The sequence below is a fragment of the Pelmatolapia mariae genome, linkage group LG7 (assembly GCF_036321145.2).
Source record: "Pelmatolapia mariae isolate MD_Pm_ZW linkage group LG7, Pm_UMD_F_2, whole genome shotgun sequence".
NCBI lineage: Eukaryota > Metazoa > Chordata > Actinopteri > Cichliformes > Cichlidae > Pelmatolapia > Pelmatolapia mariae.
Window position 1 is genome coordinate 27,342,461 of NC_086233.1, and position 25,019 is coordinate 27,367,479.

General features: G+C 41.5%; 1 protein-coding gene across 1 annotated transcript; it reads right to left on the reverse strand.

Moving 5' to 3' along the window:
- Positions 1-5,741: 5,741 nt before the first annotated feature.
- Positions 5,742-15,974, reverse strand: LOC134631712 (patatin-like phospholipase domain-containing protein 7). Its single transcript, XM_065471478.1, has 10 exons — positions 15,904-15,974; positions 15,544-15,749; positions 8,256-8,281; positions 7,963-8,043; positions 7,273-7,401; positions 7,065-7,145; positions 6,354-6,396; positions 6,187-6,253; positions 5,999-6,080; positions 5,742-5,874 (listed from the first exon to the last, which is right to left on the reverse strand). The coding sequence occupies exons 1-8, from the start codon at positions 15,972-15,974 to the stop codon at positions 6,195-6,197; spliced, it is 696 nt and encodes a 231-aa protein (XP_065327550.1). The 3' UTR covers positions 5,742-5,874; positions 5,999-6,080; positions 6,187-6,194.
- Positions 15,975-25,019: the final 9,045 nt, after the last annotated feature.

Here is a 25,019-nt window from a genome sequence, read left to right on the forward strand (position 1 = left end):
CATCATGTTTGTATAAAAGTTGGCCATAAACTCATTATGAATATTTTCCATTTAATTGCATCTATCTCTTTATTATATTGTTTTGATTTTATACTCTTTTTAATTTTCAGACCCAACACTTTTGAGCAGTATTACATGTTAAAATGTTTTACAACAAAGTAAATGCAGTTGAGTTATTCGTGTTCTTTAGGCTTTGTTACTAAGCACAATCAATAGGAAATGCATGCCACATACACCATGTTGCCATAAATATTCACTCAACCATCTGAATAATTAAGCTCAGGTGTTCCAATCACTTCCATGGACACAAATGTATAAAAATCAAACACCTATCCATGCAAACTGCTTCTACAAACATCTGTGAAAGAATAGGTAGCTCTCAGGAGCTCACTGAATTCCAGCATGTTACAGTGATAGGATGCCACTTATGTTAGTTCAGTCATAAAATTTCCTCACTACCAAATATTGCACAGACAAATATTAGTGTTATTATACAAAGTGGAAGTGACTGGGAAGAACAGCAACTCGAACTGCCACAAAAACCACAGAACGGGGTCAGCGGATGTTGAGGTGTATAGTATGCAGAGGTTGCCAAATTTCTGCAAAGTCAGTTGCTACAGACCTTCAAATTTCATGTGGCCTTCAGATTATCTCAAGAACAGTGCATAGCAAGCTTCATGCAATGAGTTTCCAAGGCCGAGCAGCTGCATCTAAGCATTACATCACCAAGCACGATGTAACGGATTGCCAACACTGGACTGTAGAGCAGTGGAGGGATAGAGGGAGGGGGGATTATAGCGAGGGATTGTTTTTCAGGAGTTGGACTCGGCCTTAATTCCAGTGAAAGGAACTCTTAATGCTTCAGCATGCTGAAACATTTTGGACAATTTCATGCTCCCAACTTTGTGGCAATAGTTTGGGGATTGCCACTTCCTGTTCAAGCATGAAAGCTCACAAAGCAAGGTCACAAACACATGTATGAGCGAGTTTAGTGTGAAAGAACTTCAGTGCCTTATACAGAGTCCTGACCTCAACCTGACAGAACACCTTTAGGATGAATTAGAGCAGAGACTGTGAGCCAGGTCACCTTACAAATCTGCTTCTGGAAGAATGTCCAAAAATTCCCATAAACACACTCCTAGACCTTGTGGAAAGCCTTCCCAGACAATTTGAAGCTGTTATAGATGCAAAGTGTGTACTGACATTTTAATAAACACTATGGATTAAGATTGGGATGTCACTTAAGTTCCTGCATGTGAACACTATATTTTGCCAATGCAGTGTATAAACTCAACTGATAGGTTAATCTGTGTCAAAATAAAAACAAGTGTTCAAAGCGCTAAAATTGCAAGGCTTAAAAATATAATTGGATAATTTCAGCCAGCTGTGTGTGCTGCATGCAAAAATTCAAACATAGCTCAAAACTGAATAAAACTTTATATATAAAAGCAAAAAACAAGAAACTCGAAGGGAGGTATTTTACTAGCATAATTGGATCCAGTCAAATGCATCACAACACATGCAAAAACATCTAGTTATTAAGCAGGAAAACAACCCTAAACATACAAGGAATCTAGAGGGTGTAGAGAATGAATGGCTTTACTGTCCATCTCAGTCACCTGATCCTATTCTAACGGAACTGCATACCACCTGCTGAAGACTAGACTGAAAACAGAGACCCCACAGCAACAAGAGCTGGAGGTGGCTAACCCTAACCCATAATGGGGAAGGATAAAAAGGATCTGGTGGCATTAATGGCTCAAAGACTTTAGGCACTCATTAACTGCAAATGACATACTAAAACATCTACATAGATCTTGCTTTATTGATGTAAAACTAGACATACTGAACCTCTGGTGTGGCACATTTATGTAGTGTCAACCGCTTTAGCCATCTCCACATTATGTGTTTCAATATATTCAGGTTAATGTAAACTATCCTAATACTTAAAGGACTGGTAAATGAATTGATATACTGGATAACTCAACAGGGACTGAATATCTAATTTCCTTTTAATCAGATTAAAGGCCACTAAACAAAATGAGAAATGATTTAACTACTGTAGTGCACACACCCACACTCCTCTGGCAGCCTGGCAAATGAATTTAGTGCATGCTTTTGTCTAAATGCACTTGGAATTGTCCCAAAAAGAGCCCGAGACAAAGAGCATGAAAAAGATAAAAATTATCTGGATTGTTTTTTATGCATATTCTATTTCAGCTGCCTTTTGGCTACATTTTTTGGTCCCCCCCCCCCCCCCCCCCCTTTGTTTAAATATATCCCAAGATGTACTGGTCTTAGTCTGCATTTACTGAAAGTAGAAAGTAGAACATACAGGAAATCCAGTCTCATCAGCCAAATGCGGTATACTGACAGCTAATAAGCAGTTCCATTTGTGATATTAACATTGTAATTTTTTTTTTATATCTAACCTTTTAACAGGTTCTTATATGAAAACAAACAGCTAGTGTTGTTTGATACAACATGGATATTAATAGTCTTCCATCAATTCTTCCCCAGCTGTCTTCCCTCTGGCTGTCACGGTGCTTACCACTCCAATCAGGTCACCACGTCCGTACTCCCCTATCAACTCTTTCTTGCCATCCTCCTTCATGATTACTGAGCGCAGTCGACCACTCAGCACTATGAAAGTGCTGTCTGATTTCTCTCCCTGCCTGCAAAAAGAAAAGAAAATACGGATAACTTCAGTCTACTGCAAATCTGCAAACAACTCACAATCACATTTCCAAATTCAGCTTCCCCTCCCTCGATTAGTATTTATTAACTTGTCCCGCATGAACCAAGTAATGCCTGTAGTGTTACGAGTTGATTTCACACATGAGACACAAGGTCAGCAGAGGAATACCTGTAAACAGCCCTGCCAGCTTCGACAGCCATCCAGTCAAGAGCAAAGTCTATTTGCCTGACAAAAGATGACATCCTCTTCACCACAGCATGAGCAACATTCAGCACCACTTTGGGCTCCACTCGCATTATCCTAAGGAATAAAGAAGAATCCACAAAAGGACAAAGTAGAAGTAGCCATCTTTCTTTTCCCCTCCAACTCTACAGTGCTGAACATCACAACAGTGTGAGGATGTGTGTCCAGCTCACTCACTCATAAAAATGTGTTTTGGAAATAGAGAGGAAGCTGCAATCTTGCTGAGCTCAAAGGAGTCGAGCACGTTTGTACATAAACACCGAAGCGAGAGGAATTACTCACCACGGACACCGGGAGAAGTCACAGCACGCGAGCGGGGAACGAGCACACGAAGAATGATTATTGTGACAGATGATTATTTGCATCTTTTATCATTTTGTGACTGTCAATAAACACACTTTATTCTACACAGGAAGTCCTGCGTGTGGGTCCTGCTTTCACCACTCTGACAGAATGATCCAGCCAGAAATGGAAGTGTGAATTGTCCCCTAAGAATGACCTAAATCATTGGATGCATCATTATTATCAATGTGTGTTAGGATGGATGGCCACATCCAGGAGTACAGTGGGCAAGCTGCCGGTTTCTGTCGATTCCATTGGGAGGTTGCCTCCGGGGGACAGAGCCCTGAGAGGTGGGAGGCTGCTGGGAAGAGGAGCAACCGATGCAGCTCGGCCGGGCCCGACTTTCGCGCTCGGACTGGAATCAAAGGCAGTGAATGGGGAGTGTTTCTTCTGTGGGAAAAAAAGGACATTATGCGAACTCATGCCCAGCTCGGCCAAAATAGCAGGCCGGTCGGTAAACGTAGGGATGCAGTTACCTTTGGTTAAACACACACATCCCACAGATAGATTGGTCCAAGAGTTGTATTGCGGGCTGGAGCTTGTGGTGCCATAAGAACTGTTTGCACTCAGCCACTCCCAGTGTCTCGCCATCCACTCCATCTGAACCGATCACAGTTCCTGATTTGTTCGTGTCGTCGTATTTAGCAATGACTGAGCTCTCTTCCTCCACATGGATCCTACGATTATGGAATAGACCTGCTCTCTGGCGCACCTCTCCCCACCAGTCACCTGTATAGTCTTTCCAAGCCAGAACAGGAGGCCATGGATTGATACATAACCAGTTCACTAGCTGCCGGAATAATCCGCCCCTCCAAGTCCCCACTTGGAATCTCTCTGTCCATGCACTGACTTTTGGGGGTTAAACAAAATCATTGTTAAGAACAAGTACCCCCTGCCGTTGCTTTCTTCTGCCTTTGAACTGTTACAAGGGGCCACCATTTTTACTAAGCTTGACTTAAGAAATGCTTTTCATTTAGTCAGGATCAGGGAGGGAGATGAGTGTAAGACAGCATTAAATACGCACCTGGGACATTTTGAGTACATGGTCATGCCTTTTGGCCTCACCAATGGTCCCACAGTTTTTCAGGCCCTAGTGAATGACATGTTGAGAGATTTCATTAATCACTGTGTTTTTGTGTACCTGGATGACATTTTGATCTTTTGAAGTCCTTGGCAGACCATGAAGGACACGTCCGCCTGGTACTACAACAGTTGTTGGAGAATTGACTTTTCGTCAAATTAGAAAAATGTGAGTTCCACCTACAGTCGGTCGCTTTTCTTTTTCTTATTGTCGAGCAAGGATAGCTGCGGGTGAACCTGGCAAAAATCAAGGCAGTGGTGGAATGGCTCGAGCCCAGGACCCGTAAACAGCTACAGAGGTTTTTGGGATTTGCTCATTTTTACATATGCTTCATCCATGATTTCAGTTGTGTTGCTCTCCCCTTGACATGCTTATCCTCTCCCAAGGTCTCTTTCCAGTGGTCTCCAGTGGCGCAACAAGCATTCACCCAGCTCAAGCAGAAATTTGCCTCTGCACCCATCCTGATTCAACCAGATCTCTCTGAACCGTTCATAGTTGAAGTGGACGCTTCGGATTCAGGAGTTGGAGCTGTGTTGTCACAGCATTCCGGGGGTAAGCTTCATCCATGTGCTTTTTTGTCCTGTCGTCTCTCACAGGCTGAGTGGAATTACAACGTGGAGGACCGGGAGTTGCTGGCCATAAAGCTTGCATTGGAGGAATGGAGGCATCTGGATGGACCACAAAAACCTTGAGTACTTGCAAGCAGCCAAATGCCTCAACTCCCGTCAGGCCATGCGGGCTCTGTTCTTTACTCAGTTCAACCTAACCATTACTTACAGACCCAGCTCCCAAATGTGAAGCCACATGTGCTTTCCTCATCAGGTGAGGCCTTGGAGAAGGCTATCCTGCCCGCGGCCTGCATTATTGGGGCTCTTACATGGGAGACAGAGACCCTGAACAGAAACACTCAGCAGGACACCGCACGATTTTGCAACGTCTGTTCTGGTGGCCATCTCTTGCTTTGGATGTCCAGGATTTTGTTTGCCCTACCTGTGCACAGAAAAAAGACGTCCAACTTTTTGCCTGCTGGGTTTCTCAGGCCCCTACCTATCCTGAGGAGGCTCTGGTCGCACATCGCCCTGGAATTCATAACTGGACTGTAATCGTCTTCAGGTAACACCACCATACTCACCGGTTTTCCAAGGCTGCACATTTTGTTGCTCTGCCCAAATTGCCCACCACTTTAGAGACGGCGAGACTGCTTACGGATCATGTGCTGCTCCGCCTTCATGGCATACCTCAAGACACTGTGTCCGATCGGGGTCCACAGTTCACGTCACTTAACACTTAACATGTCACAAAAATAAATTTAAAAGGATCAGATCAGCTGAATTTTCTCCAATTAACCCCTCACCTGCAGCTGGATGATTCCCAGCAGGTCTTTCTTAGCAGCTTGGAGGATTGCACTGCTTTTACCAAGATAGGTAGCATCAGCGTGCCCTCCACTGTCTGTATAGTGAAATACTTCAGATGGTGTGTGTTGCATTGTCACACTCTTCTTCAGACTAGACTACAAAGACAGGCACAGGAGAGAAACTACTATGGAAGGAGTAGGTAAGATGCAGCAGATATTGTGATATTGTGTTACATTTACACACAAGACCTGTCACCACGCTTCAGTGTAAAAAGCAGACCTTACTTTGTGAGTGATAGGACTTGATGGAGCCTCCTCAATGGTAACTCGAGCTCATTCGCAGGCCAGGCTCAGGCCATTACCTGTAACTCAGAAAACAAAGGATTAGGATAACGAGTACATCTGTGCAGGAAATTAATACAGCCATGTGGCATTTGATGATCGCTTATGTCCAAGGCAGTGACCCACCTGTGCATTCAGTGGGCATAGAGGTGGATTTCAGCTTCCTGTTTGAAGGGCTGTCCTTTTACACCATCTGTTTAATGCAAAGTCAAGTGCCAGCACTGGATCAGTTTCAATACAAGACAAAGCTGAAATTGAACGGCATGTAGTGCATGTTTGTGTGTGTGCTTGACCTGTCTCTGCAGTGTTTTCAGTGGTTCTGGCAAGTAACTCGTCCTGGAAGTGGAGAATAATCTTTCAATGATGAGTCAAATATGGACGGGATAGATAATCTTCAAGGGTTTGTTGGCAATTACAACTATGTAGCAAATATCAAGTTAAAATAATTTTAAATAATTTTGAATTTCTTTTAAAATATGCAACAGAGCTCTGTACAGATGAAGTATATTCCTCACCAACAGTTTACAATCACCAATAATGTCACTACCACACATTCAACAATATTTTACTTTATGAATTAATCTGTTTAAGGCTAGTTTAAAATATAGAATAACTAAAATCTAAAACATTTTAAAGTACATTGAAATATGGACTTTCTTTTTTTTTTTATAAATTTCCTAACTCTAAATCAAAGATTAGATTTAATAATCATAAATCCAGAGATAAGTCAGATATATATGTTACTGCTCCCTGTTTCTGTTGAAGTGTTTAGTTATTTTATTCATTTTCTATGATCTATGATGGACCAGGTTATATTGCTGTGCTTAATGTTGTGCGAAATTAGCCTGTGCGTGTGTGCGTGTGTGCATGTGTGTGTGCATGCGCGTGTGTGTGTTCTATGCCTGTTGATACACAAGCACATAACAAGTCGTGTGACACAGTCATCGTGACCATGTGTATGCACATAAATACTGTAGGTGTGCACTAATTAAATCTCCTCCTACCGGATTGAAGAGCTCAGTTGTTAGGCCCAGATAGTTATACAAAGCCAAAAAGGTAACTCTTTGGAGGCGCACCATAATTATCTGAAACAGGGGGAAAAAAACACACAAAAAAACCCCAGCAGAATATACTAAATATCATGTTGTAGCTACATCCAAATTAGATGTTTAATTGGAGAAAAAACAAACACTACATCATGCACTCTTTTACCTGAATGACGCGTACAAGTGTCTCAGGGTATTTCTTAAACACTGACTCGAAGGCTGAAGCAGGTAAGCGTAAGATGGTGGAGCGAGTTGCAGCTCGTGCCGACACAGTTTTATATGGAGCTGGATAACCCTGGCAAAATCGAAGATAAGAATCAGAGAAATCTCATCCACATCTTTCACAGCTATCTATTTGGAACTGTCCTCTAAGTAATAAATTGGGCTAAGGATACTTTCCCCAAGGTTTATTATGTGACCTGTACGTGTACCTGTGCTTGCAGCATTTTAATGTGGCCTAAATAACTGTCAACACTTCAAAGATCTATAACACAAGTGTGATAGTGTTTAAATGGTTTGTATGCAATGGCAACAAAGTAACAAGATATGAAAAACTTATTCTATTGTAATAACTGATTTTTCTATACATTACATACGTGGTTTGAGTTCATTACTGCACAATCAGTTCCAAACAACATCAATCTGAGTGTGTGAAAAGGATCCCAACGATGTATTTTAAGAAGAGAAAAACAAAGTCGAAAAGATGCAGCTTTAAATAAACAAATTACAGCAAATACAAAGTACATTAATTTTGTTTCAGGGGCATGAAGGTAATGAATAAACAAATCAAACTGGCACAGACACTTCAGAAGGCAAATGAGGACATAACCTAGAGAGAGAAAAAACAGGAGCTCACAGTGATAGTGTCCAGAATACTGAGCAGGCTGTGGACGCTGTCTCCCGGGAGGACATCCTTCACCACTGATTCTGTGCCATCCTGCAATACAAAAAAGAATACAGGACATGATGCCAAACAAAATAATATTAATAAGGTAAAAATATTTCACACTTTCTAAACAAATCTGCAGACATCTAGTTGGATGAAAGTAGGAATTTAAGCAAGCCAACAACATATTGGGATGCCACTCACTTGTGATGGCAAAAAATGAAGTAGTTACTAGTTATTCTACTGCCCTCTGGTGTTCATACTTTATCATTAGACGTAAACACGGAAACTGGAAAATAGAAAAGGACACTGAAAATGAATGTAAATTAATTTAGGTACAGTTTTCAGTTGACCTTGCATTACACTTATTAAATGACCAGTGGACACAGCTGTTGACATGGAAATACAATATAAAGCAATTAAGTTTCAAGATTAGCCTGAAGAGAGAGTCAGATGCAGATCAACATGTCATTTACATACAGTCCCGATCAAAAGTTCAAGACCACTTGAAAAATGGCAAAACAAAAAAAATCATATATTGCATGGTTGGATCTTAACAAGGTTCCAAGCAGAGCTTCAACATGCAACAAGAAGAAATGGTTTTCACTGCCCTATGCATAGCCAAGAAAACAGTCCTCATGAACTGGAAAAATAAAAATAATCTTAATTCTAACCAGTATAGAAATTATCTATTAGATTACATTAGTACAGCCTCTGCCACCACATCAGATCAATTGCTCTGGGCTCCTTTGATCAGCTCCATCACCTAGTGGGGGTGGGGGGTCATAGTTTGGTCCCACCTTTACTGTTGTGATTGGTGTGGGGGTAGGGACAGGCTTAGGGCGTCGGGGGGTTCCCCAGGAGCATCTTCCTTGGGGGGCTCAACCCGGGGTAGCGGTCATGGCCAATTAAGGGCTCTGTTGGCTCTTAGGTGACGGTTTCCTCGTGGCTGCGTGCAGCGGGGCTAGGGGAGGGTCTGTGCTGACGGACGTGGGTTACTGACCTGGTAGCCTGGCTGCCCCTGGGTGGGTCCGGGACAGGCGTGAGGTTCTGGGGGCGCTCCGTCTCTGGGCTGGGGCCCTGGCCGGGCCTTGGGGGCTCGGGTCCTGGTTGGTGTGTTGCTGGGGTTGTGGGCGAGTGGGTATATGGGGGCCCAGTCCTGGCGCAGGGCGCCGCCGGTGCATCGAGCCACCTGGGGGACTCTTCAACTGGTGGGGGAAGTTGTCACATCTTGCAGGAGCTTTCCTCTCCTCAGGAATTCTCTCTGCAGGAGGGGGAGATATAGGAGAGGTGGAGGAAGATCTCAGCCTGGGCGTCTATTGTCTTGTGTAGTCTGGAAGATGAGTGGATGATGGGGTGGGTGCAGTTTTCTCTGTAGTGGGGTCGGGTGGGCTGTCCCGGGCTCTGTGGGGCCGGGCGGCGCTGCTGCACTGGGCCCTGGTCCGGATGGGCCTGGGCCCCCTTTCCCTGGCGGGTTGCAGAGCATGGGGGTGCTTACTGGGGTCAGCGGGGGAGCTGGCCCCAGGGAGGGGTCACTTGCCCCTCCCTTTCTTCCCTCCCCATCTCCAGCTGCCTCCCTCTTCCCGCTCCACCACAATCACCCACACATGCAGGGCCTTGGGGTAGGGGTGTGTCACCAGGGTGCAGAGGAGGCATCCCCCCCCTCTGTCCCCTTCTGGCTGCCTCTGCCTCAATTTTATCTCACAACTTAGACATTCACATTACTCACACTCTCATAACACATACATATAGGATCTTGGGGGTGGGCTCACAACACGGACTCCAAATTACCATCAGGGTGTACACCGCACCCCTGGCGTCGTTGCCCACCTCTCAATTTTAAATACACGTAGACATTGAGGGCTTTCAGGAGGGGCTATGCGCTTACCTGCTGCTCTCTGGCAGGTAGCTCCATGCCCTCCTGGGTTTTAATTGCACCTTAGAACACATATACATCAACACTACATATGAGCGGGTAGAGGGAGGTTTGGAGTCTTCTCACACCCCCGGTCTCTGCGGCCTGCTAGAGCGGGGGGGCTAGGAGGAGGAGTTGGCCGTCCGACTGGGGTCTGGTGTGTGGGGCCTCCCTGCTGCTGCGGAGTCGGGGCAGTCTGCTTCTCCCCACTGCAGGGAAAAGGGTAACACCACCTGGGTCTGGGTGCAGTTTCCCCCTCCAGGGGCAAGGGTACCTAGACCCGGTTCTTAGAGTATGCTTGGGGAGTGTGATTGTGTGTACAGCGTCTCTTTATGTCTGTCTCCACGTTGGTTGAGTGTTGAGTAATTGCCTATGAGAGCATGAGGGTGGGAATGGATGTTTGTATTTGAGTGTGCCTGTATGTCTGTGTCTATATGTCAGGTTGGGTATCAGACGCCACCTCTCTGGGGACATCTCAGGCCCTCCAAGGTTTGGAGGCCTATCTCCCCCCACCACTTCCCCTGCCGGTGGCAGACGCCCTCAGACATCGATGCGTTGGTGGTTCTTTGTGTCCGGGGGTGGGCGTCCGGGTACACACCGGCTCACTCCTTGGTGGCTGCTTATCCGGGCCTGGAACCTGGGGCTCGCTCGGGCCACTTCGGGGGTGGGGTGCCCTCGGCCTCTCGGCCTGGGGCTCGGTCACTCAGGCACAGCTGGCTGCCGGCGGAGCTCACGGGCACGTCACTGCAACCCCCCCTGGCTTCTGCTCCGCGGCTGCTGAGTGACCCCTCATCTGGGACTCTCCTCAGCTCTTTCTGGGACAGTGGCGCGGCTGCCCCTCTGTTGGTCTTCCTTGGTCTCTTGTGTTCTGGGGGCCTCTGGATGTCTGGAGTTTTGATCTCCTCCATACCTGCTTCATGCCCTGGAGGATGGGACTGTGGCCCCCCACACCCTCTAGCAGATCATTACATTAAGGAACCTTTTAAATACAAGCGCGCTCATGCTCACAGGTGTACACACGGGTGATCACACACACAAACGACACCCTTTTTGGCTCCTAACTCAAAGCACACTGTGCGCTGTCGATCTTACGTGCTGCACAATAATGTTTAATATTAAGTATTTAGTGTTATATTCCCATATATCATTGTGATGTTGTTTATTCTATTACTCTCGTTTTCTTCTGCTTGTTTTCTTTTTTCTTTCTCAACAGGTGATCCAGGTGATCGATATATGTATTTTTTGTCTGCTTATTTTGTTGGTTTTTGTTTTTTGCCCTTTATCCCCGTCCCTCTTCTCCGCTGTTTTTTTTTTTGGTTTTTTTTGTTTTGTTTTTTTCCCCCCTCTTTCTTTCTCCCTTTTCTTTTCCCCTGTCCCGTATCTAGCAAGTAAAAAAAAATAAATAAATAAAATAAACAATAAAAGGTAAATCAAATGGACCATTACGGCAAGGCTGGGATGGTCCATTTGGTAAAGTAAATCCGTTGGGCATCTTTCTTCGCCTTTAGACAACAATTCTGATGGCAAAAGAACCAAACGGGACAGGTTTAAAAAAAAAAAAAAAAAAAACAAGAAGAAATGGGAGTGAGACAAAACATTTTTTACAGCATGTAATTTATTGAAAAGAACGCTTAAACTGAAACAGGCTGTTTTACAGCTGATCAAAAGTTTAGGACCACACCTCCAAAAAAACCTGTAAACCCCACCAAAACAGAAATCAAAGTTCCAAACATGAACTCAGTAATGAGTAGCTCCAAGTAGTAGAGTAGCACATTATTGTTGATCTCTTCAAAAATTTGTTGTGGCATGCTTGATTCAAGCGTTTCCATGAGGTGAGTGGGAACATTTCTCCAAGTGGTGAAGACGGACGCACGAAGGGCACCTACTGTCTGAAACTGTTGTCCATTTTTATAAACTTCCCTTGCCATCCATCCCCAAAGGTTCTTAATTGGGTTTAGATCAGGGGAACACACAGGATGATCCAAAAGAGTGATGTTATTCTCCCGGAAGAAGTCCCTTGTCCTGCGGGCATTGTGTACTGAAAAACCCAGTCGTTACCACACAGACGAGGTCCCTCAGTCTTGAGGGATGCTCTCTGCAACATCTGGACATTGCCAGCAGCCATTTGATGCCCCTGCACCTCCTGAGCTCCACTGAAGGAAACAGCACCTCAGACCATTATAGCGCCCCCTGCACTGTGGCCCGTAGAAGACATCTCAGGTGGGATCTGTCATGACAGTAACGTTGAAAACCATCAGGACCATCAAGGTTAAATTTTTTCTCATCAGAGAATAAAACTTTCTTCCACCTTTCCATGTCCCATGTTTGGTGCTCTCTTGAAAAGTCCAAACAGTTAGTTCTGTGGCGTTCAAGGAGACGAGACCTTTGAAGACGGGTTTTGTTTTTGAAGCCCTTCAGTCTCAGATGCCATCTAATGGTTATGGGGCTGCAGTCAGCACCAGTAACAGCATTCATTTGGGCCAAGGATTGTCCAGTGTCTTGATGGACACCCAATTGGATCCTCCAGCTGAGTGCTGGTGAAATTTTTTGGGGTCTTCCACTTGACTTTTTTGTTCTATAACCCTCAGGAACATTTAAGAAATTTCAAATGACTGCCTGACTGTCACCTCACCACCTCAGCAGTGATGGCGTGCTGTGAGAGACTCATTTCTTCTTGCTGCATGTTAAAGCTGTACTTGGAACTTTGTTAAGATCCAACCATGCAAAATATGATTTTTTGCCATTTTTTCAAGTGGTCTTAAACGTCTGAAAAGCCTCAGTTTAATTTTTTTTTTTAAAGAGACTCCCTTCAGGGATCTTGCAGGCTCTGGGGTCAAAATTACTTTTGAGATGATATATTTGATATTAAACATTAGCAACAAATTAAATACTGAGCATCTTTAACACAAAAATGCCTTTAACATGTTAAGTGCACTCAATTAATTCTTTCCAAATGTTAATTCATGACATCACAGTTAATTTATGACATAATAATTTATTGCATTAAGGTGTACATAGTTTGGATAGTATTTACTCGTACTATCATTGTCTACTATTAAAATTTATTTGGTGATGTGTGACAAGCAGAGGTGGCAAAAGTAAAGACATTCTGTACGTAAGTAGAAGTACAGATACTAGTGTTAAAGAAGCAGAGGTACTGACTCAACTTCTTTACTCAACTAAGTGAAAAAGTACTCAAAGAAAGTAAAAAGTAGTTTTCTACCAGCTATTTTGTGCAAAGCTAACTGAAGCTTGTGCTATATTAATGTAATAATTAAATATTACTAGTACATGGGAGTACAAACTTTAATTTTTAATGGTAATAAATGTACTCAGCTTGAATCAGTTAAGCAGAACATGAGCAGAGAAAAAGAAACAATTTTTTTTAAGTAGCTCTATTTCCTGTTGCCTACATTATAGAGGGTGAGTTGTCCTGGCTGATTTCCAGCCAGGACAACAGGACTGGTATAAAGTTGGTATGAAGCTGGAATTCAGTGAATGAATCTAATATCATCAGCTTAACTTCATATTAATCTCTGCTACACAGATGTGACTAAACTCTGACCATGAGCACCGCAAACTGTGCACCAGTCACATACAGTTTAAATCCACCACAGTACAGCAAACTAACCTGTTTATGCTGCACTAAACTCCATAATATTTTTATGTAACTTTTAAATTACACAGTCAACTTCAGTTTGTTTAGCAGCACGTTTCACAATATGAAAAAACATAATGCCACATGTACAGACCCAACATGTGATTTTTAAACATGAGTAGTTCTCCAACGAGAAGACGCTATGGCACACGTTTTTGCCTCTTTCATTTATTTTTATGCCAGGTCCCCTGGTGATTATTACACAAACAGGTTTGCCTTTCACGTGTTACTGTTTAGGCTCAAATCAGTTTGATGTTTGAAGGGCTGCACTGACCTGAAATAATAACATTCCTCAAATGTTAAGCCAAATGTAACAAGCCCGTTTTGAAAATGCAAGTAGAAGGTACAGATATTTGTTCAAAATAGAGGGAGTAAAAGTAAAAACTTCTGGTGAACAGTGTGACAAATATGCATAAAAAAAGAAAAGAAAGAAAGAAAGAAATTAGGAACCATGCGCCTGCTGGCAATTTTCCATGAAGATGATTTTAAATTTCTAATTTTCTTTCTCTTTCTTCTCAGATATTAAGCTTCTGGATTCATTACTGATGCCAGTGCATTGTCTAGCGGGCACTCTTATGTGCAGCCACACAGCGGCACTGCTCTTCCAAATGACACATTACTCACCACTGACAGTGCCAGTTGTGGCCCCTGTGCATAGCTGCAGTGAATCTGAACAGCAATGGCACAAGTACAAGTCCCACACAATGGTAAATTAATTAAGGTTAAAGAACACTTTTTATGACTTTTTTTTTCTGTCTCAGTTTCTCAGTGTGAACATACAGTATGGGTTACGCAAACACGCATCTCAATTTTAAAATCTCCGCCACTTTATTAGGTATGACTGTGTCCACTGTACAGTAAGAAGCTATTTGCGGCCATCTCAGGTACACTACACTTGTGGCCTATTAAACAACTTTTTAAGCTTATTGTATTTCAAATTTGTCATTAAAATACTTTTAAAAAATATTGTTATTCTCTACAGAAATTGTCTCATGCAGTCCAAGTGAAATCTGAAGATGGTCAGAAGCCACCAGAGCAGGGTGCAGAACAATTTTGCCGTAACTGAATTTAACTACAATTTTCAGTCAATGTGTAACTGTTTAAACTGTCCATAAAATTACTACTGTTAATGGTGTCAAAAGCAAGAGGGAGACCTATCTACATCGCCTCCTCATACACAAGACAGAGCCACAGAGGCCGGAGATGGACACCAGATGCCTGAGGGGGTCAGTCATTACAAAGGTTTCCAAAGAGGTTATGACGGGTATGCCACTGTGGCACATGGATTCATTTTAGGAATCACCACTTCCTATTTCAAGAAAATGATTGAAGCAAAAACTTAATATAAATTAGCACTTTATACACGCTATTATTAAATAATACAATCTGTATTTAAGGACAGTTCTCAATATATGGTTGCTATATATACCTACATAACAAAATTAGCTGTAAATATGCTTAAAATACCTGAGTGACTTAAAGCTGTCAAATTATACTGGAGCATCAGCAGTCTTTCACATGATTATTCTAGGCATATGATTGGCTGATTCTCCAAACGTGCACACTATGCAAATCCTACTGGGAGCCACCACCACACAGAAGCTTGTTGAGCTAATGATGTGCTCAAAAAGAGATCAAGGGTGACCTCTACTGTTTAAATTCAAGATGATGCATGATGAATATGTATTTTCAACTCAAGACGCTATCCTGTCTTCTTTCTCCAACCCCTCCCTCGCAATCAAAGCAACCACAGCGCATACAGCAAAGAAACAAAGTTCTTAGCAAAGTTCTTGTCTCAGGGGCATCTTTACACAGCCTGCACCTGGGGTCTTAGACCCCAACCTCTATGGATCTTGTGCTCAGAACTTGTTCCTGTGCGGCCATGATTAGTGCCTCTGTGCTGTTTTTCAGTCCAGCTTTGTCCAGCCACTGGTAGGATTTCTGGATGTCAGCCACTTCCTCTGCCAGTGGTACAAACCGTGCAGGGGCCTATCCTTCCATGATGGTTCCTCCTGTTCCTCCTCATTCTTTGGTTTCTGCTGCCTGAGGTATTCACTGAGCACGTGGTCAGTTGGGGCCATCTTATTGATGTATTCGTGGATGTTTGTCTCATACTGGACCATGGTGCTGACACTCACCAGTCCCCAGCCTCCTTCCTTCCGCTTAGCGTACAGCCTCAGGGTGCTGGACTTGGGGTGAAACCCTCCATGCATGGTAAGGAGCTTTCTTGTCTTTATGTCAGTGGCTTCTATCGCCTCCTTTGGCCAGCTTATTATCCCAACAAGGTACCTGATCACCGGCAGGGCGTAGGTGTTGATATCCCGGATCTTGTTCTTACCGTTCAGCTGACTCCTCAGGACTTGCCTCACCCTCTGCAGGTGGTTGCAGCTTTCCTAGCAGCCTCTTCATGATTCCCATTTGCCTGTGTGATCTATCTATCTATCTATCTATCTATCTATCTATCTATCTATCTATCTATCTCTAGATATATATAGGAACAGTTTAAAGACTTTTTTGTCTCGGTCTTGGTCTTGGCTCGACTTTGTCTTGGTCTTGGTCTTGTCTTGGTCTTGGTTTAGGCGGTCTTGACTACAAGTCTACTCTTGTTGCAAAGTTACTGGTACAAACCATCGGTCTGGGCATTCCGCTGAGCTTCCCAGTGGTGTGATTTCATTGCAGAACTTTAGTATGTCTTAAGAAATGTTAAGCTTCCTGAGCAACAAGACACAACCTTCGATGAGTGTGTGCTCTTGAAGAAGAGAGTGGCTATTGCACCGTGTAAACTTGCTACTGGCTCAGAATACGAGAGTACTGGACATCTTTGTGGAGTAAGCATCACAACTGTGTGTCTGTGTATGCAAGAGTTTTGTGCTGCAACTGAGACATTGTTGGCACCAGAGCAAATCTGTTTTCCTGATGAGGGGAGGTTCAGAGAAATGCCTGCCTACATCGAGAACAGGTGGGGGCTCCCGTACTGTTTGAGTGCTATTGATGGTTCCCACCTATCCATCATAGCACCACAACACTATCATACTATTTCAACCGTAAAGGCTGGCTCGCACTACATAATCATTCAGGGTGTTGTTGATGGAAAAGGTCAGTACTGGAACGTGTTTGCTGGATTGCCAGAGCTTGCATGACGCTCAGGTTCAGAGACTGTCCACACTGTGGGAGTTAGCCAGCCGGGGAAACCGCTTACCAGCTCACATGAGAAGCTTAGGTTCAGTGAATACTGCTTATTACATCCTTGAAGACTCAGTTTATCCCTTGCAGGGCTGGCTCGTAAAACCTTTTCAAACACCTGACAGCAGAACAACAGCTTTTCAACCAATAAGTTTTTTTTATTTTTTTTGTAATCGGTCGAGCAGCCAATTCCAGTTTCCATTGTTGGAAACTGGAATTGGCTGGGCCGCGCTATGAATTCTGGGATAGGTTGAGCCACAAAGGATACACCCCTTCCTTCAAATCTGGGCAAAAGGAGGACGCATTTGTTGGCCGCATTTGGAGGAGTCTTCAAATTTGGACAGCCTTCGTTGCGTCGCTGTGACGTAATCGGCCTGCAAATGCGGTTTCAGGAGGATGCAGCCTCTGAATTTGGACACAGCTAATGAGTTATTAGAAATGTCCTTGCTTGTTCAAAGTTAAGTCGCTCCCAATGAAATATGTACCATTTCCAGACTTTTCGGTTGGACCCACTCTGGTCGTTCCAGTCTTTGATGGCCTGATAATTACTCTTTAGTTTTTTACGTTTTTGTCTGCATTGTTTTAACGTCCGCTGGTAATCCAAACGGTCTTTCTATGGTGTTCTTTTTAGACTGGTCTGGCTTTCGTCTTCAGACTGCAAGTCTGATGTATCACAGAGTTCACTTCTTATTGCTTAAATGTTTCTAGAGGAGGATATGGAGGCCATGAAAGCTTCTCCCCATTTATCCAGGAACAAGGGACAATTTAAGCTTAGCTGAGCTTTGTTACACCAAGACTGCTGTTCAACTGCCACACTCAGTTGCAGCTAATTCTGGGTGATGGTAGGGGACACTGGAAGTAAGACTCCTTGTAACAAAACATTTGGAAGATTACAAACATGTCATTAACTACTTTCACAATATTGCAAACGATAGCAACGACATCTACAACTCGTACACAGTTATCCCCTCCTATTCTGAATGGTCTATTTGAGTCACAAGTGGACCATCATGATGCAGATGCATTATCCTATGTACTTTTTTCAGTTGTTATGTGTTTGCATCAGTTTTTTCTGAAAGCCTTTTCACAATTTACTATCAAGGCAAGTGAGTCTTTCACAAGAGATGTTTAATCTGACCAATTCAAGTCATTTTCATAAGGAAATGCTGAGATATTACCTTAAGGCCCAGGGAGTCTATATTCTTCTCCCAGGTATGTTAGCTGGTGTACATTGTATGTAAATATAATGCCTACCACAGACCCTACATCCAACATAAAATATATGTTGTATGTGTTGTACAATGTATGCATCAATTTCTGCAGCTTTCTTCAACTCAACTGGCGTGTAAGGTCCCAGTCCTTTCAATCAAAGTTACCTTACAGTCAGATTGGACAGCTAGTTGCAAGTACTTTGCCCTTCATCCATGTGTTTATGAGTTTTCTTTAGAGATGGCACGATACCACTTTTTAATGTCCGATACCGATTCCGATATCATAAATTTGGATATCTGCCGATACCGATATGAATCCGATATAGTGTATTTTGTAATCAATAAAACGTTTTTTTTAAATAAATATCTTGCTGCATTTTGTATAAGTTCATACTCAAGTTTTAAAAAACAAGAGACTGAAGCTATTCTGTTATACCTGTATGCAAAAAATACTGTACACTGCACCCAAAACATTTTATAGTTCAGCAACACTGATCAATCTAATAAATTTAAACCTACACCATCCTCCCTATTCTGGTATTTTAAAGAGTACTTAGTGGAAATATTAAGCAACCTAACTAATAGGGTTGCCAACTCCCAGCAAAAATATTAGGAAACTACCCGCCCCGCCCTCCACCTCATGATGCTTAATCAATGTAATCAACTTTAATTTAATGCAAGTGTAAGACAAATGCACAGAAATCAATTATTTTTCTACAATATTTAAATAGATTCAACATCTTTCTTCAACAGAATTGCAGACTGCACAGATGGTACCTTCCCAAACGAAAAAGTACTATAGCTTACTAGGGTGTATATTAGACTTATTAGTTACTATATACAATAATGGATTTCTATACATTTAATCAGATGACCACTTTTGTTGTAAGATTCAGATAATTATTTATTCAAAGTTTTTAAATGACATAACAAAGAAAAATATTTATTTGTGCCCCCCTTTCCCTGTTAACCTGGTCAGCCGTGGCTCCAGCAAACCTCAGCTGATACTAGAAAGTAATATTAAATACATTCTAACAACAGCTTATAACGCTTAAACGTGCTGCTGTTGTTTACCACTGGTCTCCTCTTTCTAGCGCAAAGTGGGCGATAAACAAACAAGAAAGACGGGACTGGCGGCAGAAAAGCCGATCAGCTGATCATCGATCAGTTTCATGTTTGAAGTAATAACAGGAGAGGAAGGGGGAGTGAATGAGAGAAGTAGATGCAACTGCGCAGCAAAGACAGAATAACTCCAGCTTTGTGTCTATTTTTTAATTCTAGCTGAAGTCCGGGACAAATCGCTTCGTTTTTACCTCTATATGGAACTCCGATGGCCAGTCCAGCTGTGGCTCAATATATCAGTTGTTAAGCTTAACGTGGAAATACTATGCAAACATTCAGGGATGAACTTACACACTTGCTTTACTTGTCTGGGATAGTTTTCGCCGAGATGAAATGCCGCGGTTAGGAAGCATGTAGCGAGGCTCCAAATGCTCCAACAGGTCTGGCAGACAACAGCCGCTCTATCACGTGACACATACTGCGCTGAGCTGGGTTACCAAGTAGCGCGTTTTGTGAGGTGATTTTGTGATACTTAGGATCGGATTACATTTTTTATTTCTCTCCGATATCCAATCCAGTAATTTAGGTCAGTATCGAACCGATACGTAATATCGGATCGGTCCATCTCTAGTTTTCTTATGACTCCAAGACAACATAAATGCATATAATCTAAGGGAAACATAACCCTTTTCACTATACCACCTAAAGGAGACGATATTTGATTCAAGTGGTGGTCTTCATCAGTCATTAAGTGACAATTAGCATCGGTTCTTAACTTAGCATTAACTTTTCGTTCTTCCACTCACCACCTTGAACACATTTGTCACAACCAGAATAACCATTATGAGCCTTTGTGTTTTTAATGAAAGCTATTGCAGGTGCATCACACACAAATGGACATACTTTGACTGTCAGCCATTGTAAATAATGTCATTCTTCAAAATGTGACTAAATGGGCCTAAAAACTGATCAACACTTTTTGGCTTTCTAAGACAATGCTGAAGTCTACCGCTTTTGAAATGGGGAGTCCATCTATATTAAACTGCAGTGTTATTTAATTAAGCAGTCAAGAATAAAGATAGCCATGACACCAAACCTATAGCCAAGCCAAAATGATGGTAATCCCCACCATCCACTATCACAGTTCTTATTTGACCTTGCGTCCTGAGAAATGCCCTGGCACCATTATATATTTCTGGGTGAAACACATCCAAAAGGCCCAAGAGTGCAGTTAGTGCCCCTAAAGAGGCTTAAAATGTAGAAGCCAAGTGTCTTAAACTTGTTATTTAAAAGGTCAGCATCAGTATTATCTGAATCAACAGCTGATGCAGAGCAGCCAGAGCTCTCAAAACTATGGTCGTGAGCCTTGTGTAGTGATACAGAGTTTACACTCACTTCTGAACTCAGCACATAGCCCCTTTCATCTGCGTTACAATAGTCTGAAATACCAGACACCACTATCACTCTTGGGTGCTTAACTTATCCACTGATACAGCTACGTCTACTTGTAAGTTTTGTGTGCTACCATCTCTTTAACTGCTGGAGTATCTCTGACTCTGTGGCCTCAAGCATTGATCTACATATGCGCCTCCTTGGCGAGTGTGATGCCAATATGAATGTAGTGCAAGTTCAGATATTTTTTAGAAATAAAACCAATGGTTAAAGACTAAGGATAGTTTAAGGACTTGACATCTCCGGGGTTTATAGGGAATAGTCTGAAAAAGAGGAAATATCCAGTGAGTGTTAGGTTTATATTGTTGGATTGTCATTTATGCTTAGAAACATATACTCATATATGCTTAGAGGTATATAATCAATTGTATAATGATAGAGGTCTTATCCTTAGCAGTTAGTACATACGGTACTCTTTGTTCACATGTATGCCTGTGTAAGATGTCATATGTTAATGAACTTATGCATATTCATGTAACCACAATAAAGAGCAGTGCTACGAGGGAGCAAACTGAGAGTGACTGGGGTTCGAGCGTCAGGAGCAGCGCTCGTCAGTTCTCTCCCTCATGCACGAGATCACACAAAGAGTTCTGCCTGGTGTCTAATGCTTTTTGCAGTTGTAGTAGAATTGTCTCTGATTGTTCCAGCGAGGGGTTTGTGCTAGACAGACCCATCAAGTGTTAGTTCTCTCCGCAAGAAAGCATTGCCAATGTCAGAGGAGAATGGCCAGACTGATTCCAGCTGATAGGAAAGCAAGACTGAAAATAACCACTCATTACAAATGAGGTATGTGCAAGAGCATCTCTGAAGGCACAACACATTGAACTTTGACACTCCCCCAGCGTAACTTTTGTGTTCCCTTGTTTGATTAGTTTCAAGGATGATTCGTCCTGCTCTCCATCAGCAGGCTAGTGGTGATAAAAATAATCCTATTCATGCCAAGGGGAACTTGAGAGACAATGCTTAGACTGTTAAATAATTGAAAGTATGATCTCTTATATTAATTATAACAGTTATTAATGTTCTGGTTACTTATAGGATATTATAGCCATTTCTGAAACACATTTTTGGTGTTCCTAATATTTTGCCTCACCTGGAAGTTACAGAGAAATCCTTTTCACCAAGAACCAAGTGCCTTAAAACATTATTCATAAGATATGCCCTTTTAGTAACTAAAGCCCTTGATAGTTTAATTTTTAGTTACTTTCTCTGCAGCCCAAAATAATTCAATTTCTTTTACAATAAACTGTAACAGAGACGATTAATTGGAGAGAAGGAAAACCAAAAAAACCCACCAAAAAAAAAAAAAAAAAAAAAAAAAAAAACCCACATAATACAACAGTGTTTAATTAGTAAAGCAGCTTATCAGAACACACATTTGGGCAGTAATTGTACATTACAGGCTCAACAGTAAACTTCTTCAGTGTACATCAGTAGTATGGGAATTTGTGCCAAATAAGGGCACAAGTGGTCGTTTTTTCCCCCCAACGTGGGTCATCGAAGGTTGCATTAAATTCATGGCACAGTTCCACACATTACATCAGCACTTCATCCATGAGACGTTCACTCTGCCAGACAAGATCGATTCCCTGTGCAGAGGGTTAGGTACAAACAATATCAGAGCGAACTCCATCACCTCATTGGTAAACAGCAAAAGTTTTCTTGTCTCGAGCTGTTGTACAGACCATATTTAACCAAACATCATATGAGAGCCCATAGTGTTTATCACAAGGTTTCTCTCGCCGTGTACACATAGTGTAAGGCTGCAGGCAGTGTAGCACCAGAGTTTATAAGGAAATGAAAGAGGAGGAAAGCAAAGTTGCATCGGCAAAGTTCTGATTAGATTTACGCCCGAGGGGGCCGCCGTTAGATATTGTTATATTGATGTAGGGTGCAGCTAATAAAAAATGGCTCAATTTTTAAGTAAAGAGATTCTTAAGATGGGTTTGTGGTAGTGTAGAAAGTTTTTTTTTTGTTTTGTTTTTTTTAAACAATCAGAAAAGGTATCACTGAAAGGGCTTGTTTTCATCCCCCCCAACTTTAAACCATCACACTCAGTCTATGTTTGTATCTGCTGCAAACAAAAGCAAGAAGAGAAAACAGCCTTGGTCGAGTTCTGGTAATACTGAAAATGCTCCCAAAACAATTAGAAGTTCAACAAGAGCAATTTGATAATCATTCACCTCGTATAATGTCTTAATAAAAATCAAATTTAGCACACAAAAAAAAAAACAACCCAAAAACAAAAACAAAACCACAGCACCAAAATTTAATAATGTAAGAATATTTGGATTGTTCAGTGTTAGCCACAAAAAAATAATTACATTTAAAAAAAAAAAAAAAAAAAAAAAAAACACAACACCTTACATATTCACATTTATCATTTTCTATTGGTGTAAAAACCAAAAAAAAAAAAAAAAAAATAGTTTCAAGTAATACATGAATAAATACAGGAAATAATAGTCAGCATTAGTTACCTCCACCACAGACATAACGCTTTTGTTGTAGTTTCTTATATTAGCAGGATTACACAAAAAGAAAAAAAATATGAAGGCAGATTTTTCTGACACTTGGAGAGGTAGAAAATGAGCAAAGGAAGAATTTATTACATTTTGTTGGAGATCAGGATTAAGCGGTGGAGCTTCCCCTTTAAAACAGCCAATAGAAAATTAGCTTAGTCACCTGTTAGTCACTTGTTAAACTAAGCTGAGCTGTCTACACTGGCAGTCTATCACATGTTGTTTCACAGCTGTATTATATTTATTGTGCTAATAAATATACTTTGAACAGCATATGATGTGTACATGAAGTTATATTTTTGTAAAGTTGCATGTTAAGGCTATGGTGCAGCTACAGACTTAACACGGGACTTCAAATCAAACTTTAGGATTGCATGGAAAGAACACCATCTTTTTGTCATTTCATCTTTTACATAACCGTATTTTCTGCTCTATAAGGCACACCTAAAATCCTTTAATTTTCTCAAAAATCGACAGTGCGCCTTATAATCCGGTGCACCTTATGTATGAATTCTGGTTGTGCTTACTGACCTCGAACTGATTTTATGTGGTACACGGCGCTCAAAAGTCTGTCCAAAAATGTTTTTGTACGACTTTAGTAAGCTATGAAGCAACACCGCTTGATGGTAGCAATACGGCTGCTGTAGTCAGGAGCCTCGCAGAGTAATCTGGGTCCAAAACTCTGTTCGCTTCAGGTCCCAAAGTCAAACGAACACTGCGGCATCATTGAGAGTTTAAAAACTGTCTAAATTCTTTCATCTTTAATAAAATGATCAGTGTTGCTGGTTTACCAGGTGTAACAATTAATTTTAACATCCAGGCATCCATGAAAACAGAATGTATTAAATTTAACGGAGTTAGAAGTTAGCAGGAAGTTAGCTCGCTAGTTTCCACCTAAACATGATATACCATGTTCTGACAGAGATTTCTGAAAAAACTAAAACGTACAGCTCTGCTATCACTTCCAACATAAATGAAGACTGAAAACTAAAAAGCAGTCACGTTTGTAGGGTTACTGAATTGGCCTACTTGGTATATAATGACTTGCTACGTGATCGCTAGCCACACAGCTATGTTAGCATAACATAAACACAGTGAAGCTGGAGGATGAATGCTAACTTTTTTTCCACTCGATAAAGTTAACGTGAGGGTTTCCGATGGTTAGCGACAAATGCATGGCAGGATGCTGTAAACGGACCAAACTTCAGTCAGGAGAACAACTGAGATTATCCATCCACAATACGAGGTTAGTCATTAATATACTGCAACAACATGGGAATGGAGTAGCTGCGAGAGAATTCAACATTAATGAATCACTGGTACAGAAGTGGAGGAAGCAAGAAGAATGAGTTGAGTAAAGTTTGACTTATCTGACTGTTTTGTTTCGCTTAATGCGCCTTACGTATGAAAGCAGACCCGTTCATCGACAGTGTGCCTTATAATCCGATGCGCCTTATGGTCCGAAAAATACAGTACTCCTTTACTATTAAATAACATGCATTTGAGCATGGTGTTTTTTTGAATAATGTTTTATTGGAGTATTAGTCTTGGCGAAGATCCATCCCCTGAGTCATCTTTTTGTTAACATGTAGATTAAATTAGCAGTGTATTAATTTAATTGTGTCATACAAGTATGCATGTTAATCAAAGCTATGTACTTAACCGATTGTGCATTGAATTGCATTTTTGGAATGACTGAACAACTCTTAATCGAGAAGGCCTACATGTATAATTGGCACATATATAAAATATATGTATATATTCTTTAAATATATATTTTGACTACATTGAAAAAAAAAATCTGTATGCACAGATAACTTGTGCAAATTTACAAAAAAAAAAAAAATATATATATATATATATATATATATATATATATATATATATATATATATATATATATATATATATATATATATATATATATATATATATATATATATATATATATATATATACATATAATAATTACATTAACCTAGCTCTACATCGCAGAGGTAAGAACAAAACAAAAACAAAAACCCAAA